Genomic DNA, 21,088 nt, shown 5'->3' on the forward strand with positions numbered 1-21,088 from the left:
GACACAGAATTGAGGACATCCTTTCTTGTGTCATTTTTTTATTACCGTTGGTGTATATGGTTGTACCCTGAAAAACAAAAATCTTCAAACTTTGAATTTAAAAATTAGGGTTGGTTAGTTTATGGTCAAGATTCCTTTATTAACAAAAGAGTTCATCTTTTGTTTACAGAACATTGTCTATTTGATAAGCCATGGGTTAGAGAAACTGAAAGCTAAAATTTTTCAATGGGAAATGCAGACTGTACAGTTGCGAGGAAGACAAGATTCTTTTTTCTTTTACATCAATTACATTTGCACCGCCACCTTTGGAGGAACCAAGGGATACCTTGGTCCAGAGGATTTCTTCCATTTCTTCGTTGCTTCTAGACCTTGTCTGGCCAATCATCACATGAGCATCAGAGGACTGTGCACAGAGCTGTGGTTCTTAGCTCTGCCAGGAAAAAGCTCTGCGAGGAGCCTGGCTTTTTCTTATTGATTTTATTTCTCGAACAGTTTTCTTACTAAGTGAATTGACCTTACACAGTTAACTTGATGTAATCTAAAGAAAATAGATGAAGTATGCTTTAGAAAAAATTACACACGCTCTAACCAGCCATTTGGCAATCATTTTCCACAGCGTCTGTCCTTTCGGGGATGGGGAGGTGGGTTTTTTTTTTTTTACACGTGAATGATTACATCTACATACAAGAGCTCCAAACTCTTACTGACCTCCCTCTGCAACACCAGGTGGTGTTGGGGGACAGAGCACTGAGGCAGGCAGGGGGTCTCTCTCAAGGCGTCAGTCACCCCAGGTTGTTTGGCCAACAGTCCCAGGGCATCTGGGCAGTCCACACACATAAACGTGGCAGCTCTTCCAGTCATAACAACATTTGTGGAACACATTGGATGGGCTCAGATGCATCCCATGGAGACAGGGGGACTTTTTTTGGTCCTTATTTGCGGTCAGAGTTCTTTGAAAGCACAGGACATTGCAGCTGGAGAAACTTTCTTAACAGGGTTCCACATTTCTAGGTCCTCACCCAGCAGCCTTTACCTCACTTCATTCGTAGAATATAGGGGACCCTCTCCAGCCCTCACCCTCATAATGTGAGCATCTGGATAGGTTTTCAATCCCGAAATTATAGATTTAAAAGGAATAGCTGTTCCGGTGTTCTGGGGGTCCTGCTCAACAGTCCTGTGTGTATCCCTGAATTGATTTTGAAGAAGCAGGTGCTGTCGTGGGTCCATTCTCCTAACCCAGTCAAGCCAGCGTGAAAGACCTGTGTGGGGACCACAGAGACCTACACCAGGCTGTTCTGCTGACTGTCCGCTTCTAGCTAGTGATCATGAACTTGCCCATTTCACCAGCAAATTTGGATCCAGGGATGGCTTCTGATTTGTAGCAGCTAAGTTTCTGACCTCAACTTCCTCACATTGATTTCCCCTCGGGTTTTGGGGCCTTTGAGGTCCCCCAAAGCCTCAGATATAGAGCCCAGAAAGGAAGGGTGGTCTAGGGTGTGTGTGTCTCCTTTCCTTTCTTTGGGGGCATCTGTGTTCATGAGTGGCAGCTGAGTCTCCGAGAAACAGTGTCCCTGGAGCTATTCCCGGGATTCACTAGGGTCCATTCTGGCTGCTGTATGACTGACTCCATGAGAAATGTGAGAAGCAAAGGCCCTGGGGAAGGGGCTGCTAAGACAGAGCAACGCTGGACAGAGCTTTCTGGGAAACTTCAAGGCTCCCGGGAACCCTGGGCAGCTTCCTATCCAAGAGTCACTGCGCGATGTGGAGAGGCTGCCCTGGGTGGGTGGGAGAAGGTGAAGGTAGGATTGGGGTGGGGGTAGCTGGTACGGGGCTCAGTCCTCAGTCTTTTTTTTCCTCCCTGGAGAATTTCACTCTGAACTTGGAGAGGCGGCAGAGTCCCCATCCTCGGGGTCCTGCCCGTGTGGGGAGATGGGCTGACCCCCCTTCACGCGCTTCCACTTCATCCTTCGGTTCTGGAACCACACTTTGACCTGATGAAGGAAGCAGAGGAGCCTGGTCACTTCACGGCAGGTGTGGCCGTCTCCTCATATGGATGCTGAAGCTACCTGGGGTGCAGCTCTGGGGACCCCCCAGCTCGAAATTCTGCTTGCCCCTCCCCACGCCTCCAAAGGCTCCAGGAGTTGAAAGGGAAGACCCACCAATCGGCCCAGAGGCTTGTCTTAGGTCTCCAGATAAAGAAAGCCTGACAGAAGAACCCGTTCTAAAAGTCACACTGGCCCCACCCCCTTTCACAAGCCCCTCCCCTCCTGTGCCAACACCCTCTCCCTGTAGCTTCTATTACCCAAGCATCTGGGAACACAGGATCACCCTTAGGCACATTTATAAAGCACTTTTCGGCTTAGATAGCTCTGGTCTGGACATTTTCTCATCTGGGCTTCAGCATTTACCTGCAGGTAAACCTGCAGGGTGGGGTTATGACACTGCGTTACAGATGGAGACCAAGAGAGGTTAGGAGAAGACACGCCCCAGAGGTCTCAGGGCTACGAAAGGGTAGAGGCGGGATCTGAATCTAAGGCCTCTGATTCTAAATCCAGCATTTTGGCAGACGCTTTCTCAACTGAAAGCTGCAATCAATAATAATAATAATAATATTTTATTCCACGTCAGAGCACGGGGATGGATGGAATGCTCTGAGAGAAAGCCCAAAACAGAGGGCTAGGAAGCTTTTCTCAGAGTGTGTCCAGGAACCAGCCGCAAATCCAAATCACCTGGAGAACTTACTCGAAATGCAGATTCCTGGTCCCACTCATTATGACTGGAAAATCGCTCCGTGGAGCTCCGGGAGCTGCATTTTAAACAGGGCCTGGATGATCCCACTGCACACTCAAGTCTAGGGATAACCAGATCAGAGGTTTCAACCCTGGTTGCATGTGAGAATCACCTCGGGGACCTTCGATGAATTCTGATGCCTGGACTTCACCTCAGACCAATGAAAACAATCTCTAGGGGGTGGAGCCCAGGCACTGGTGTTATTAGAATCTCCGCAGGTGATTGTCAGGTACAGCCAGAGTTGAGGACCACTGGACTGGGGCAGAGGGAGAAGACGAAGAAGGTTCTGGGAGAAGCGGGGGAAGAGAGGGGTATGACAGAGCACAGGAAAGGAGGCATGGCCAGAAGAGGAGGGTCACCTGCCGCTCGGAGAGGTCCAGGTTTACGGCTATCTCGTATCTCCGGAGCCGGGTCAGGTAGTTGTGATGAGCAAACTCGGCCTCGAGCTCCCGCAGCTGCTCCTTGGTGAAGGCCGTCCGCTCCTTGCGGGCCTTGCTGCTGCCCTCCGGCTTCCCTCGGTTCTCCTGGTTGTCTGGGGAGAGAGGGCCCCAAACAGGAAGAAGTGAGCCGCAAGGGCCTTGGTTCCCTTTCTTTTTGTCCTCAAGCAGCGGGGCAGCCTTTCCCTGTTGCTCTTATTTTGAAAGGATGCTGAGAAAGAACCCAGGGTGTCCCTTTATCATTCATTCTAGCGTCTTCACCCCCAGAGAACTGGAAAGGTTTTTGGATATCAACCTCAGGCACACCTCCCCCACAACTGTTTTTAATTCCCGAAGCACAGGAAGCTGCCCTTGACTGTTTAATGATCTCCACCCCACCTCTGTCCCCACCTACCCACAGCTTGACATTAGCAGTGGCTGTAAGTTGGTGCGGCAGGTTGCTCTAAAACTGAGGTTCTCTGTCCTCAACGACAGAAACATCACCTAGGAACTTGCTGGAGATGCAGATCCTTGGGCCTCACCGCACACCTGCTGAATCAGAAACTATGGGAGTGGGGCCCAGCGACCTGTTTTTTTGTTTTTTGTTTTTCCCAGTGATCTGTTTTAACAAGCCTTCGATGAGTCTGACACATGGTCATGGTTACAAACCTCTGCTCTAAGACCTGGCTACTCAGAGGGTGCCTGGTGACAGCAGTCGTGTGGCCAGGGAGCTGTCAGACTTGCAGGATCTCCACCTCACTCCATCCTCAGACCTACTGAATCAGAGTCCGCATTTCAGCCAGATTCCCAGGGGAGGTGTGTACACGTGTAAATTGAGAAGCGCTGCCTTAAGTTTCTCCCGCTCCCCCCCAACGCTCTGACACCAGGAGGGGCCAGGTCTGGAAAGTTCATTTACGAAGGAGGCTCTGAGTTCGACAGGGCAGGGGCTCAACCGTAGCTGGTAACGGGTACAGGAATCAAGCACCTTACAGGCACCAGCCACTTAATCCTCACAGTAATTCAGCCTGGCGAGCTCTAGGATGAGACGCATTTTATAGACCAGAAAACTAAGCACAGAGAAGTGAAGCAAGTTGTCCAAGCTCATCCAGTTCATCTGGCCAGTGAGTGGTGGGGACAGGAATCCAACTCAGGCAGTGTGACTCACACAGTGTTCCAATGAAATATATGTAGGAAGGCTTTACAGACTGTAAAGTATTGTCCACCCAGAAAGGACTGTATCGTGATCTGAACAGGGGAAGGGGCGGTGGTGGATGCAGAAGCACACAGGAAGGAGACCGACACACCTACACAATGAACTACCAACGCGTGCCACGTGGCCCGGGAAGGGCTCCAGGAAGCACGTTTTACTGCAGCGCTCTTAAAAGTTAGAAGTCTTTCACTTCATTGCCCTTGTACATACAGGGAGCCCGGCCAAGGGGCCAGATTGCCGAGCGGGACGGGGATGTGGAGCCCCCTCGTCCACCCCACGTTCCCGATGGGAACGTCAGCCCGCCGGTGCTTTCTAGCGCTTTCCACGCAGTCCCCCTTGCATTTCTGTCTGCGCGTCCTCCGCCCCCGCGCCACGCCTCCGGGAGCCGGATAGAAGGGGGAGCCGCCCGTCCCCTCCCGACGTCCCCCGGGAAGCAGAGGAGGCGGAGGAGGGGCCGCCGCCCGGGTGCCGCCACCGGGGGTCCGCGCAACCCCGATGCTCGGCTGCCCGTGCCGGATCCCGGTGGGCCGCCTGCCGGGCGCGCCCGGGGGCGGGAAGGAAGGGGGCGAGTTCTCCTGCCGGGCTGTCTGCCCAGACCCCTCCGGAAGCGGAGCCGGGGCTGGCGGGGAAGGACGCGCCGCCTGGCTGGGGTCCCCCAGGAGTCTTCAGCCTTGGCTGGCGCGAGCCCGGGAGGGAGGGGCGGTCACGGTCACGCCGGGGAGGGACGCCGATTCCGGAGCACATCCTCGCCTGCGCGCCCAGAGCGAGGCTGGGAAACCTGGATTGTTTCCCATCCGCTCCTGTCCTGGAGCTCGGTATTTCCCAGCTCTAACCTTTCGCAGCAGCGGGGGTGTTAAACCCAGAGGACTTGCCCCGACGTTTGAATCCTGGATCTTCTTGCTGGAGCCTCTGGGGAAGTCGCTTAACCTCTCTGGGCTTCTCATCCAGAAATCTACCTCCCAGAGGTTTTGGGAAGCTTGGACAAGCTGCTGTGTGTGGAAAATGCTTTTAAAACTCTAAAGCTCTGGACAAATATAAAGTATTCTTCCGATTCTTCAATTCCTTGAGACGCCATCTGAGGGGCTGGGGTAATAGCTACCGTTTCTTAAAGGCTTCCACGTGCTAAGATGCAGTCACTGCTTTAATCCTCCCCATACACCACACGTAGGAGTAGGTAGTAGTATTATCCCTTTAGCTTTGTCGTGTGGATTTGTGTGATAATTTGATTAATAGCGCTCTCTCCCCAGGGATGTAACTGCTTTTTCTCACTTGCTACTGTACCTGGCACTTAGGAGTTTCTTGCTAAATGTTTGCTAAATCCCTCTCAGTAGATAGAGGCAGAAGCAGCCTCAGAGAGGCCCGGGAACTTGCCCAGTGTGCCAGGCAGCTTTTGGGCGGCAGAACCGAGATTCGAATCCAGATCCACCTGACTAGAGCCTTGGCCATCAACCCTGGCGTCAGGTTCTCCATCTTGCGTCGGCTGGCTGGCAGCTGGACCTGGACCATCACAGCCCTGCCCGTCTCCGCCTCCAGGGCTCCTGTGGGCCCTGGGTTGATGCCCACACCCACCCTCCCCTTCTCTCAGGCCTGCTGAGGTGTGCACAGGTCCCCTATGGAAACCCCCCAAATACCTCCCCCCAACACACAGAGTTCTGCACATAATCCTTCCTAGAGAGAAGAAGGGAGATAAAGGGAGGAGACCTTTGGAGCTGGTCTTGGACTGGTTATGGGGGCAGCTGACCATTGTCAACCAGGTCAAACCCCTCCCTATCCACTGTCCTCTCTCACCTCTTAGTATCCTGATTTAGGCACTGGGGCCTCAGGATGGGAAAGAAGAAATAGGACAAAGGAGCCTGGGCTGGGAACTGAGTGTCTGAGCCCCTGTGTGAACCTCGGGGCAACACCCGCTAAAGGGGGTGGCAACTGGCACTGGAAGAACCTTTGTCCCTCATCAGCTTCCCAGAGGGGTAAGAACTTTGATCACTGTTAGAAATGACACGGCTTCCCTGGTGGCGCAGTGGTTGAGAGTCCGCCTGCCGATGCAGGGGACACGGGTTCGTGTCCTGGTCCGGGAAGATCCCACATGCCGCGGAGCAGCTGGGACCGTGAGCCATGGCCGCTGAGCCTGTGCATCCGGAGCCTGTGCTCCGCAACGCGAGAGGCCACAACAGTGAGAGGCCCGCGTACCGCAAAAAAAAAAAAAAGAAATGACAAAGGGGTCAGAAGTATGGCAAGTTAACTATGAAAACGAAAGTGGAAGTTATGGTTCTCTTTGTTCTGCAATAGTATAAAAATAGTATATCTTTTCAGCAAGATAGGAAAAGACAAAGAAAAATGGTAAGTACTTTTATACCGTTTCTGGCCAGGGGGTGTCCATTCTGCTGGATCACGTGCACAGTTCCTATGCATGCTACCCCCAAGATGGTTTGATCCCTTTGTTGGGGAGCCTCCCTCCCCTCTCTGGCCTCAGCCTCCCCACGGGTAGAAGTATGGGATTGGGCTGGGCCTTCTTTCCCTGGGCGAGCTGTTGTCAGAGTTCTTTTCCAATACGCCACCCTGGCACTCTCTTCTCTCCCTACTCCCTCTTCTGTTGAGAAACCCCGGCCTGGAATCTGAGGTCCCTTCCAGTTTCCAAGATTCTTGTCTTGGCCCCAGGTTACACCCTTCAGTCAGCAGGAAGGAACAGTGTGTTGTGTGTTCTGTCCCAAGGCCCTCCGCAGCCTTCCCAAGGCCCTCAGCCCAAAGATCAGGGCTGTGCTGGGGAATTTCTCTCTCCCTCTGACATGCACAGCGCCCCAAGCCTGGAGCTGCGTGGAAGGGAGTTGTGTTTGCAGAGATTTCTGAGGACCTGTTGGAGAGCCTGAGCCTTAGCTGGCTCGAAGAAAGGGCTCTCTGACCTCGGGCAAGTCCCTTAAGTTCTCTGAGCTTCAGTTTCCTCATTTGTAAAACAGAATAGCCTCACCCCCTGTGATCAGAAGGCTTCTGAGAAGGCAAAACGAGATGGGTAATGTGTGTTAACACCTAGTACAGTGCCGGGCACACAGCTGAGGCTCCTTTTGGAGAACCACCGGAAGAGGTTCTACTGGAGATGATGCTGGAGAGATGACACAGGCTGAGATAAAACACGGTGCATCTCAAGGTACCACGTCTCCAGAGCTGTGTGAAAGGGATGCCTTTTCTACGTCTGGCCTTTTAACTGTTTTCCCTTCTCCACTACTTTTGCACAGTTGTACTTGAATCCGTGTCTCTATTGCTTCCAGGCGCAGTAACTAGAACTGAGCAGCGTGACCGTCCACGTCAGTCCTCCTGGTCCTGATTCTTCCTCAGGGCCAGCGGGCGCCTCTTCCAGGACCGCAGAGGGAGGAGGCCGGTGCTCAGCTGGCTGCCTCTGTGGTTAAGGAGGAGACCCCTGGCCCCGCCCCGCCCTCTGCACACCCTCAGAGGGAGCGGGGCCATGATGGAATGGTCCGGAGCACCCAGAGAAATGCAAACAGGATGTGTGTGTGATTGCGGTTTCCACCAGGAGCTTTGACACCATCCGAGGTAAATTATTTCATAAGTAGCTGTCACGTTTGGCAGACCTTCTTAAAGTTAGCGGACAGCTTTATCGGAACTACGGGGAGGTTCTGATAGACCTTGGGGAACGTGCCTTTCTGGAGTCCTGTATTCCTACTCCCCAACTCTCGCAGCCAGTTAACATAAATTTCTATCCAGGACCAGATAGACAGCCACAAGCCCCATATTCGGGTAGCACTTTGCAGTTGACAATTGACAATGGATTTCTTTCCCCCAGAGATAGACTTCTTTGGGGCTTTCCTCTGTACTACAGAATCATAGAATAGTAGACCTGGAAGGGGACTTAGAGATGATCTGATGTGGCCTTTACATCTTACAGGTGAGCCTAGAGAAGGTAAGAAACTTGCCTAAAGACACACAGCAAGTTAGCAGCAGAATTGGGCTGAGAACCCAGATTTCCTTTACAGGAAGCTATTTCCTGACTGTTAGGCTGCTTCCTACTGGGTCCTCTTAATTATCCTGTGAGGTAGGTAAGGTACACATTAGCCCATGGAACAGACGAGGAAATTAAGACCCAGAGACTAAATGGCTTGCCAGAAGTCCCCTGGGACCAGTTCAGGCTACGTCACACTGCACTGCAGGGGTGATGAGTATGGAGCTGTGCTCGCTCCAGGGATGGCGTCTGGGTCTGGGTCCAGGTCTGCCTCCCTGGGACTCCCCTTGGCAGATCCTCTGAAAATGGGGTCTACAGCTTCCTGGGCTACACACCAGACCTTTAATGTGCTCGTTAGTTTTGATACTTTCAACTTCAGAGGGAAGAGTCAAAGCCCTGAAAATAGACAAGACCTGGATGGAGCCAGTCCCAAGACCAGATGGGCCTTTGCATCCACACCTCCCTGGCTTCCTGGGACTGGCTTGACTTTCTCTGGGCCCCGACCCACCTCAATGTCCAGGCCCTTTCTGTCTCCCATGGGGGCCTGAAGAGACCTGGTGAGGCTCCCAGCCTCTTTGAGGAGCCCAGCAGTGGGGCTGGGGGATTCAGGGAGGGGAATACCTGGGGCTAGAGTCGTCTTTGCTGAGAGTCCCAGGTGGCGGGGGGTGGGTGAGGGTGGGCAGTGATGAGGCATAGTGGAATAGACTGGGTGAGGAGATGGGGTGTGGGGACCATGAAAGAGGGGAGCAGAGAAGTGGAGCGGGTACGGGGGCGGTGGAAAGGAGAGGCTGGAACAGCAGCAAGTTTCTGAGACGGTTGGGGCAGGCGAGAGCAGCGCTGGGCTTTGTTTGTGTTTATCAGTTCCAGATGTCACGCTCAGCTGTCACCGAAGGAAGCGTGGGCTTCAAGACCCAGGGCCCACTGCTCACACTGCTTCTCCACCACTGAGTTCAAGGAAAACATGACATAGAAGAGTCTGGAATGGGGGTGGGGACTGCGAGAGGAATCCTGGCCAGAGGCCAGGGCACCCTGATTCCGTGAGTGGAGTGGGCACTGGGGAAGCTGGCCCCAGGGGTCTGCAGGGGCCTCGAGTCCTGCCCCTCAGAAAGGGGTGAGTGTGGATTTGAGATCGCTCAGCCTGATACTCGGTGTCACGTTTGTGACCCAGGCGACACTCGGCTGAGGTTGTCCATTTATTTTGTTATTACCTCCTTTCCTTCTTCCTCTGTCCAACAGCCTGCTTTTTTAGAGATTCATTCGTAAAACAGTCTCCACTTTTTTTCTTCTCTCTTGATGGGAGTAAGATAAGAATGCGGGGATCTGCTTGTGGCCAGAAGCAACGCTCTGTCTGAATGGACAAACACTAGTGGCCAGCGGACCCGGGACTGGAGCATTTGTCCCACTGCTAGAACTTTGTCCCTGTACCCTCTGTTTATGGGCTGAACTGTGTCCCCACCACCAATTAATATGTTGAAATTCTAACCCCCAGTACTTCTGAATGTGACTGTATTTTGAGATAGGGTCTTTCAAGAGGGGATTAAATTAAAATGAGGCAGTTAGGGTGAGCCCTAATCCAATCTGACTAGTGTCTTCATAAGAAGAGATTAGGACACACAGAGAGCCACCAGGGATGCGCACGCACAGAGGAAAGGCCGTGTGAAGACGTGACAAAAAGGCGGCTGTCTGCCAGCCAAAGGGAAACGCCTCGGCAGAAACCAAACCTGCCATCATCTTGATCTTTGACTTCCAGCTTCCAGAACTGTGGGAAAATAAATGTCTGTTGTTTAAGCTACCCAGTCTGTGGTATTTGTTATGGCGGCCCAAGCAAACTAAGACGCCCCCAACTCCCCATATCCGTGCTTATCACTGAGGAGAGAGAGGGAGCAAGGCCACTGGGGGGTACTTGGCAAGGCTGACGCAAGGCCATAGGGACGGCTCTGCAATTCCTCTAGACTGGAGAGCACAGTCACTTGTCCATGTGGCAGCTGGGCCCTCTCGTTGCCCAGCTGTGAGCCCCCCTAACTGCCTGGCCGTGGTGGGTCCCCTTTGTTGCCCAGCCACAGCAGCTCCAGCCATGGGAGTGCTTGGGAGGCAAGCCCAGCACCCTGTAGCGGATTCCTGCAAGTCCAACCTGCACGTGGATACGTCTTTCTGACCCAGCACTCACCCTGACCCTGGGCTGGTTTTATGACCGAAGTCTGGCTCTCTGCACACTTTTTTGTGAGTGAGACTGTAAAAATCCTGATGCATTTTCCAGAAGCACATCACGCATGGTGAAAACCCTCATGCCAGGCGGTGGAGCCACTCTCAGAGAGAAAGTGAGAAAATGAATGAGTGAATGCCAGGCTGCACTAGAGGCTATTGGCCAGACATTGAATGAGCTTCTCCTGTGTACACATGTTTCAGTAGGTGCTAGGGAGACTGCACAGGTGAATCAGATAGCATCCCAGCCCTCTAGACACTTCCATTTTAAGGAAAAAGGCAGCTATATGCATCTAGAGCTCTGGATACGGGCCAACTGTGGTTTGATTCTAAGATGGAGGGGTCAGCAAGGTATGCTCCATGTGTGAGGGGAGAGAGGACATGAAAGGATTCTTGGACACTCAACAAACTAAGAGTAGAAGGAAGTTATCTCAATATAATAAAGGCCATATATGAAAAGCCCATAGCTAACATCATACTCAGTGGTGAAAAAGGGAAATAGTTTCCTCTAATATCAGAAACTAGGGAAAGGAGGCCCACTCGCACCATTTCTATTCAATATAATACTGGAAGTCCTAGCCAGAGCACTCAGGCAAGAAAAAGAAATAAAAGGCACCTAAATCAGAAAGGAAGAAGTAAAGTAATCTCTGTTTATAGATGAAATAATCTTGTATGTGGAAAACCCTGAAGATTCCACAAAAGCCTCTTAGAACGAATAACTAAATTCAGCAAGGTTGCAGGTTACAGAATCAGAATGCACAAATCATCTGTGTTTCTATACTGAACGATCCAAAAGGGAAATTAAGAAAACAATCCCATTTATAACAGCATCAAAAAGGATAAGATACATAGGGATAAACTGAACTAAGGAGGCAAAAGTCTCACACAATGAAAATTACAAAACATTGCTGAAAGAAATTAAAGGCACAAATAAATGGAAAGACATCCTGTGTTCATGGATTGAAAGACTTAATATTGTTAAAATGTCCATACTACTCAAAGTGATCTTCAGATTCAATGCCATCCCTATCAAAATCCCAATGGCATTTCTTTGCAAGAATAGAAAAAAAAAAATCATCCAAAAATTCACATGGGATCTCAAAGAACCCTGAATAGCCAAAACAATCTTGAGAAAGAAAAACAAAGCTGGAGGCCTCAGGCTTCCTGATTTCAAAACATATTACAAAGATACAGTAATCAAATCATTATGGTACTGGCACAAAAACAGACACTTAGATCGATGGAACAGAATAGAGAGCCCAGAAGTAAGTCCTCACATAGATGGTCAAATGATCTTCAACAATGGTGCCAAGGCTACACAGTGGGGAAGGCACAGCCTTCAACAAACGGTGCTGGGAAAACTGGATCTCCACAGGCAAACGAATAAAGTTGGATCCTTACCTTACACCATATGTAAAAATTAACTCGAAATGCATTAAAGACCTAAAAATGTAAGACCTAAAACTAGAAAACTCCTAGAAGAAAACATGGAGGGAAATCTTCATGACATTGGATTTGGTGATGATTTCTTGGATATGACACCAAAAGCATAGTCAACAAAAGCAAAAATAGACAAAACTACGTCAAACTTAAAAATTTCTGTGTAGCAAAGGAAACAATCAACAGAATAAAAAGGCAACCTAAGGAATGGGGAAAATATTTGTGGACCATACGTCTGATGAGGGATTAATATCCAGAATATACAAAGAACTCCTGCAAGTCAACAACAAAAATCAAACAGTCCAATTTAAACCTGGACAGAGGACTTGAATAGACATTTCTCCAAAGAAGATATACAAATGGCCAATAAGTATATGAAAAGATGCTCAACATCACCAGTCATTAGGGAAATACAAATCAAAACCACAATGAAGTATCACCTCATACCTACTAGCATGACTACTATCAAAAAAACCCCAGAAAATAACAAGTGTTGGCAAGGATGCGGAGAAAGGAGAAATTGGAACTCTGTGCACTGTTGGTGGGATTGTAAGATAGTACAGCTGCTATGGAAAACAGTATGGAGGTTCCTCAAAAAATTAAGAATGGAATTACCACCTGATCCAGCAGTCCTACTTCTGGGTATATATCCAAAAGAATTCAAAGCAGGATCTCGAAGAGATATTTGCACACCCATGTTCATTGCAGAATTGTTCATAACAACCAAGAGGTGGAAGCAACCCAAGTGTCCAATGACAGATGAATGGATGAAGAAGATGTGCACACACATGCAATAGAATATTATTCAGCCTTAAAAAAATAAAGAAATCCTATCATGTGCTACAACATGGATGAGGCTTGAGGACATTGTGCTGAGCTAAACCAGTCACAAAAAGACAGAGACTGCTTGATTCCACTTACATGAGGTATCTACAGTAATCAAATCTTTAGAAACCGGAGGGTAGAATGCTGGTTGCCAGGGCCCGTGGGGAGAGGGTAAAGGGGAGTTGTTTTTCAACGGATATAGAGTTTTCCTTTTATAAGATGAAAAAGTTCTAGAGATCTGTTGCACAACAATACGCATCTAGTTAATGCTTCCGAACTGCACAGTCAAAAATGGTTATGATGGTAAATCTTACATTATGTGTTCTTGACCACAATTTTTAAAAAAGCAGATTTCAAATGCAAGATGTTCAAAGGTAAGAAATCTCAGGGGAGCTCCTTTATGAAGTTACAGGCTGTATTTATAAAATCAGCACAGGTTCTAGCGATACTATAGTTTGGAACTTCTAAACTGTACCTTTCACTGAAATGATGCTAGGTACAAGTGGAGTCATAAAGGAAAGAAGGATGGAAGGAAGGGAGGAAGGAAGGAAGGAAGGAAGGAAAGAAAGGGAGGGTCCTTGGAGTAGGTGGCTTTCAAGCTGGATGTTAAAATAAGTAGGCAGAAGAGCCCGGGAAGAGAAGGGTCTTTGAGGCAAGGCGAAGAACTGAGCAAAGGCGGGGGGCGGGGGCATGGGGAGAAAAAGTGGGGTGCCTTTTCAAGACAAGTAAACTGGTATGGTTTCGTGGCAAGGTGAGTGGAGACGGAGGTGGGAGGGGTGGCCTGTAGCGGGAAATAAGCAGGGAAAGAGGTCAATCTGTGGAGGGTTTTTCAACCTCAGGGGAAATTGAGAGTGCGCGTAAGCTGGGCACGGGGAGGTGGACATCAGATCTTGCAGGGGAGAAATCGGGGAAGGAGGAGCCCTGGGAGGCACGCGTGTTGGAGCTGCAGGAGGATGGGGCAAAGCGAGTCTGATGAAGGCAGAGTGAGTGTCGGCGAGCGGCGCTGAGCTGATCCGGGGCACCGCGACTCTCCCAGGCGGGCGATCAGATTCACCTGTAGCTGGGCTGATCACACGCGACCTTCCCTTGAACCCCGTCAGGAAATCACCCAGAAATCCTTCATTCCCATAAATTAAAGACGACCACGGTAGCAACGACAGATTGGGGGCAAACAAGAGTGGCCTTGCAGCTGTCCTTGCCAGCAGGGGTCTTTAACACCCCCTGGCCCCAGGGCGGGAGTCGTTGGGAATGAGTTAATATCACAGCTGTCTCCTAAATCAGTTTTGTGCTGTGAACCAACAGAAAGTCTCAGGGTAGGAGCCGAGGACCCCTGCTTTCCTGACCATTTCCCTGAGCAAATCAGCTCCACTTCCAGTAATGGGGAGTGATGGGGGAGCAGCTGGGACTGGCAGAGGAAGAAGAGGAGAGAGCAGAGAACGTTCCTTTTGAAACAAACTTCCAGTAACTTTCTGTTACCGGACGCCCCTGGCCAGGCCAGCCAGTACGGGACCCATTTACCAGGCGTGACTCACCCCCTACCCCAGCCTCTCTGGCAGATCTCTGAGCTCCAGGCTCCTAATGAATGGCAACTGGATTTCAGGACCAACAATGATTGCGAGAAATTCCCACATCTTATACCCCAGACTCAGGAATTTCTGAGACAGCGTATTTGAAATGTTCAATTCCACTGTCGCCCATAACATAGGGCTATTTATCAGATTCTATGTTCTGAAGACTGGTTCTGGAAATATGGGCCTAAGACCATTCAGAGCTGCTAGTTATCGAACTCATGTGCCAGACACAGTGTTAATCTCACAGATCACGGAATTTAACCTTCACAGGGACTCCACATGGAGAGTGATACTGTTATAGTCCCATTTTACAGAAGGGTAAACAGAGGCTCCAAGAATTTAAGACCTTTCCCAGAGTCAAGCAGCCAAAAGCGGCAGTGCCGACCCCGCAACCTGACTGCCTGACTGTGAAGCACGATGGAAAACACACCCCTGAGCCATGCTGCTTAACCTTCCAGAGACGGCTTAGCAGGGGCCAGGGGGAGGTGCGTGAGACACGATGAATGCAGAATGCAAGGGGTGCCCAAAACCTCAGTAACCACGAGAAAGAACATTTTAACGCAAAGTTTTAAAAAATCAAAATGAATACAAAAATCCACAATGAACAGAATGTCAAAATTGAAAAGAGAGAATGCAACCAGTGGCTCAGGACGGGTAGGGTGGGGCGGGGGTCTTCGTGGGTTTGTCTCTTGTGAACTGAACTCCAGGCTCCTGGAGTTGGTCGTGAGCCTTGTCCATCGCTTTCCCTTTTCTTTAGGCTCTTACAACACTGATCTTTCCCGCCTCCTTCCCCTTCGGTTACATTATGAAGGAAGATGCAAGCAGCCGTGCAATAAAGGTTTCCATGCTGACCAGAGAGGGTCTGGGACCCCAGAGAATGAATGAGAGTCAGCTGGCTGTGCCCTGTCCTGTGCGACTGCTACTCCCGCTGCTGCTTCTGAGGGGACCTCGAGGGAGAGCCCAGGCTCCCTCCTGGGTGGGAAGCTCCCCCCGCCAGAGGCTGACCCTATGAAGAGGGTGCTCTGGGGTGGCCAGCTGCTTGGCAAGCGAGCAGCGCCATCCATGGGTCCCTCGCCAAAAGGAAAGATGGTGCATTTGGGTCTTGCTGAAACATGGAACGAGCTTTTGCCTGAGCCCAGCCCTTGGCCTTGCCCATGCCTTCCCAGTGCTCTTGGCTCACAGTCCCCTGGAAAGTGGCTGGATGCGGCCAAGGTGGATGTGGGCAGAGATGGAGGACACAGTGGCAGGCGCCAAGGAGGGGAGAGCTCTTCAACTAGGCGCGGAGCCAAGTGGCTGACAGCTCATTGGAGAGGAGAAGCAGAAAGCGCCCCATTCTCTGCAAATCTCCATCCGGGCTTAGGAATAGTTCAGGGTTTGACTGGCTGGGGATTTAAAGGGCCCTTCTATTTAGTAGCCAGGAAGGCTGTGGTTTTTATCATCCACTGAGAGCACAATGAGGGGCTTCTTCAAGCATGGAGACCAGATATTTCAAAATGAGGATTCTGCTTGAAATCTACTGAAGGGTGTGGGATCGGGGTCTGAAGTCTGGGGTTTGAGCTTTCTTCTAGGGTGACCAACGGTCCCGGGGACACTGGACTTTCATGCTAAAACCAGAAAGGTCCTGGGTACGTCGAGATGAGTGGGTCACTCTGTTTTGACTCCATGCTAGCAGAGATCCCCTCAGACTTCTCAGTCTTTCCTTTTCCACGTGTAAAGAATCAAGTCACTGACAAGACCTGCTGTACCAAACTCGAAAACTTGTGGGACTCAAAAGACTTATCGTATGTTTCCTGCAGCACCTCGAACCCCCTAGATCACAGCACATCCACTGCCGGAAAGGTATCTGCTGGCTTCTCCTCCCCCTCAGTCTGAACTCTTTGGGGGTGAGACCACCTTATTCATCCCTGCAGTCCCAGGACCTCTGCCAATGCTTGGCAAAAAAAAAGATGCTCGGGAAATCTGCTACTTAGAAAGTGCTTCGTAAAGCAAAGCAGAGAGTGTTCTCGTTGGTTAGTCGGTCCTCTCATTTGCTGCCTGCCCCTTGTTAGCCCCATGAAAGGTCTTCTGTAGGTTCAGACAGACAGATGTGCCCCAAGGGTGGCCGTCAGGAGGACGTAGTGGGGCAGTGGGGGCGGGAGGCAAGGGCACTGTCTTGTTCCGGGCAAGGTGGGGACAGGAAACCAGACAAAAGGTGAATGGGCAGTGAGAGAGGCTGGGGGGGGCGGGAGCGGGGCGGGGCAGTCCCACGGGGAAATGAGGAAACAACAGGTCCTCCCAACCAGGAGGAGATAGACTTTAGCTGGGACCTGAACAAGCAGGCCAGCTCCATCATCTGGCCTCTGCTGCTCCAGCTCCGAGCAGGGCTTTACCTGCACTCTGGGGTCCAGAGCTTACCCTTTGCTGCCTGCCTCCCCGACTTTCTCCAAGACTGGCGATCCCTCAGGAGGGCTCTTCAGAGGAGTGGCCTTTTGGGGGGGTCACCCAGACCTTAGCACGCTGAGCTGCCCCTTGGCCTGGGCACAGCCCAGCTGCAGAGGGCGATACCTCATGGGCAGTCTGCCCCTATTCTTACTGCCTGCCTCTTGCGTCCCTGCGCTATGTCTGCTTCTCTCCCTCTAGACTCCTGGAGACACAGAGTCCTGGTTCTACTTGACTGCCGGGGGTCCCAGCCTTGGTCCTAGCCCTCCGAGCCTTGGTCTCAGCTGAATCCTCTGGGGAGCAAGCCCTGGGGCTCTGGGACCTGGAGCTGGCTGGGGCATGGTGGGGAGAACCGTGACCCAGAGGCAGACTGGTTCAGGAAAGCCCCTCTCCAGCCCTTGCCAGCCTGTACCCAGAGGCTCCGTCCCACATGTCCTTCAAATCTTTGCGGATCCTGTTTCGTTCTCTTGCCGGCACATCCTTCCCAAGGCCCAGGAGAGCTGAGGACACAGACATAGCCCCCATCACCAGAGAATGTTAGAACTCTGAGTAGGAGCAACCCCAAAGGTAACTGTTCTAAGTCTCCTGCCTTTGGGTAGATTAGATCATATTGTTCTGCATTCATGGTCAGGATACCTAGGCTCAGAGAGGGCAAGCAACCTCCTCAAGGTCACACAGCAAAGGAACGGTCAGCTGTTCCTCAGGCACTTACCCGAACTCTCCTTTTTCCGCCTGGTTGACTTCTTCTCCGTCCCATTGGCAGTGCTCCCAAGGACCTCGTAGTCCTCGCCTGGGCCTCCCGTGGTGTCCACCAGGCCTGGGCTGCTGGCCCCCATCTCCTTGGAGCCCCCTGCTGGGCCCGGGTTGAGCCTATGCCGGGCCTCTGAGACAGGAAAGTGCCAGTCGGGAGGTTGTGGGAAGGCGGGGTGCTGCTCAGTGAAGCCGCGCTCCTCCCGGGGCAGGCTGTGTGGGGTGGCTGCTAGGCAGGAGGCCGAGAAGTCAGGGTACGCTGCCGTTGCCGTCCCTGGGAAGTCTGGTTTCTGGTGGAAGGAGAACGGGGTTGGCGGGTAGTGGGGGAGGCCTGAGGCCCCACTGCCTTCTGAGTGAGGGTTTCGAAGGCAGCCCCAGACCGGGGCCGGGGGATGGGGACCCCTCATGCAGCTGCTGGCCACTGGATCCATCTGCTGTCTGGTCCACGCCTCAGTCCTTTCAAAGGCTGGAGTCTTACACTTTTTATATTCAAAGTGTTAAAAATGCAAAAAAAAAAATTTTTTTTTAACAGGAGGGAAAAAGGTTCAACAGAAAATTCACCCCAGGAACCAAAACAAAAACCAAAGCTAACGTTGTTCCTTACAGCTACGCACACATGTGTCTGGCCACACATACGTGTGCCCGCACCTATGTTGGACTTCGTTCCTGGCTTCCTGGTCCCCCCCTCCGACACACCAACCTGCCTAGTGGGGTCCCCTGTACGTGTATTTGTCGCCGATGACACTAAACATTTTCACTGTCCCAGCCCAGACGCACCAGCTGATGAGTGCTCGTCTTGGAGCCCGCAGCAAATGCCTGCAAAGAGCTGGTCCAGGGCTGCTGAGACACACTTTTAAATCCTTCGGTAGGGGAGAGAGTGACAGATTTCTGAAGTGAAATGTGAGAGAGGAGAGGGAGGGGTTAACCAGCACACACACGATCCCCTCCAACCAAAACCCGAGCAGGCAACTATTAATCATCAGAAACCTTATATGCACATCTAATGGGATTTGCAGATGGAGTCTTTTAAAGAAACATTGTCTGTATTTTTTTTTTTTTTAAGGAAAGAGAGCAGCACACACACAATTTCTTTAATGTTTCTCCTGTAACACTATGAAGTTATTTTATTGCACTGTTAACAAAATTCCCCAAGTCTTGGATTTGGAAAAAGACTTAAGTCGTATCCAGAATCCATCAAGTGCCAAGTTCCAGGGAGTGAAGCGGGGAATGAGCGCAAGAGACAAGTTTGCTGATTGCATTTGATTTAAAGGCCCTTCTACTGCTGCTTGCAAAAAGGAAGGTGGATTAAAAGAAATCTTTTTTTGCAAGTCTCAGCGGCCCACTATGGTCTGTAGTAGAAAGACACACCCCAGAAAAAAATGATTTCTCTCGGCCCAAAGTGACATTCTCACTTTCTCAGTAACTTAAAAAAACAATCAGATTCTTCCTTCCGCTCTTTAACCCCCAACTTACATGCCAATTAGCCACACTCTTCTCCAGAGGCGTTTCAAGTCATTTTTCTCCACGGCAAAGGAAAGACACTTAGATAAGTTCCCTGAAGTTTCTCCAGGCCTCCCCCATCTGCTCTCTGGTCCCCTAAACTTCACCCACCTGCTTCCCCTTCCCCACCCCCAGAGGCCAAGGTTTCCATGGAATCTGGGCATGGAAATAGGAATTAGGGGATTCTCATTCCCAAAGGAGTTCTCTTCGGCAAACGGTTGCATGGTCTTCCGGGCTGGTGCCCATCACAGGAGGACCCATTGCCATTTCAACTGGGCAATCAGTCTACTCAATCCCCATGACCTTGCTGGCCTCTCTGGAGGGTTAATATAATTTCTTGGAGGAAAACTTTCTAAGCACATGGGGCCAGAGCTCCTCTCCCACTGAATATTTCCATGGCCCAGTGCAGCAGGATTGGGATTGAAATGGGAATGGACCAGAAAAACAATGTCCCCGCTGGCTTGTTGCAAAGATGCCGAGGGTTCCCCCAGAAGGGGCCACAGGTCTCAGTTCTGCAGACTGGAGGCTGCACACATGTTCTTCATGAACTAGGCATCCTGTCTTCCAGAACAGGTGGCCAGGGTGTTGCCAGCTGGTAGAGGAGATGGGGTCATAGCCACAAACCACACTCACCTCTCCGCTTTGTCCAGGACTTACCTGTTGCACACACATCTCTCCTCTGAACCTCACAACTCTCCTATTGTGGGTAAAGTAAGAATTACGCTCCACATTTTACTGAGGCTCAGAAAGATGATGCGAGCTGCTCAGAATCACACAGTTAAGAAATCGCAGGGTTTCCCTGATGGCGCAGTGGTTGAGAGTCCGCCTGCCGATGCAGGGGACGCGGGTTCGTGCCCCGGTCCGGGAAGATCCCACATGCCGCGGAGCGGCTGGGCCCGTGAGCCATGGCCGCTGAGCCTGCGCGTCCGGAGCCTGTGCTCCGCAACGGGAGAGGCCACAACAGTGAGAGACCCGCGTACCGCAAAAAGAAAAAAAAGAGAAAGAAATGGCAGAAGCAGGAATTGCCCTTAGGTGTCTGGCTGTCCAGTCTGGAGCAGTTTGATGCAGAGGAAGAAGGAGCGCGGACTTTGGGGTTAGACAGGTCTGAGTTCAAATCTGAAGTTTGCCACTTCCCAACTGTGTGCCCTGGGGCAAGTCACCTCACCTCTCTGAGCTTCCATTTCCTCACCTAGGATGGTAGTTAAAGCTGCCATTCATCCCCTGATCTTAGCACCTCACACACATTCCCCAGTGGACAGCCACAGAAGCCCTCGGAGGCAAGAGCTTTTCTCACCTTCTCCATCTTTCAGAAGAGGATTCTGAAGCACAGAGAGACTATGTAACCTGCACAAGGTCACACAGCTGGGAAGTGGAGGATCCAAGATTCAAACACAGGCAGCCTGACCCCACGGCATCAGAATGCCCACCCCACAGACGCTGGAGAATTTGAAATGAAATCGTTTATGTGAAGTGCGAAGTAGGTAATAGATACATGTGGCTCCCTTCCTAGTACATCTAGTTCTCAATCTCAGTGATTCCAAAGGGAGAGTGTGGGACTGCGGGGGGCACTGAGGAAATTCTACAGAAACAGCCTCGGGAGGTCCCTCGAGGGGCTGCAGGCTGTGAGGGCTCTGGAAGGAATCCACAGGGGGCTGGGAGGGAGGAAAGCCTTCCCGGGGGCCTGGCCCGCATGCTGTAATCGGATTCCTGTTCTGGCCTCCGCATCTGGCCAGGGACCCCATCCCAGGGAGGCCCAGAGCCTGGCCCTTTGCCCCTGGAAGGGTGGGCCCTGGGTCGTGGCGGGGGTGGGGGGGCGCTGAGAGGTCAGGAGGGGCACAGGGGGCCCTCTGTGCTGAGAAGGCAGGGCCCTGGCACCCCGGCGCCCGCACAGCTGCTGGCGTCTGTCAGCCTCCCTGCGGGGCGCAGCGGGGGGCCTGCCGGCCTCTACATCTTCCTGACAGGCCCCTCTTCTGAGGCCAGGAAAGAACAACAATGATCCTCCCCTCACGGCGACCCG

General features: G+C 51.5%; 1 protein-coding gene across 1 annotated transcript; it reads right to left on the reverse strand.

Moving 5' to 3' along the window:
- Window positions 1-1,868: 1,868 nt before the first annotated feature.
- On the reverse strand, window positions 1,869-18,017 carry MEOX1 (mesenchyme homeobox 1; the record flags this gene model as incomplete). Its single annotated transcript, XM_079904773.1, has 3 exons — window positions 17,534-18,017; window positions 3,150-3,322; window positions 1,869-1,991 (listed from the first exon to the last, which is right to left on the reverse strand). The coding sequence occupies exons 1-3, from the start codon at window positions 18,000-18,002 to the stop codon at window positions 1,869-1,871; spliced, it is 765 nt and encodes a 254-aa protein (XP_079760899.1). The 5' UTR covers window positions 18,003-18,017.
- Window positions 18,018-21,088: the final 3,071 nt, after the last annotated feature.

This window comes from Stenella coeruleoalba, assembly GCF_951394435.1.
Source record: "Stenella coeruleoalba genome assembly, chromosome: 19".
In the NCBI taxonomy this organism is placed as follows: Eukaryota; Metazoa; Chordata; class Mammalia; order Artiodactyla; family Delphinidae; genus Stenella; species Stenella coeruleoalba.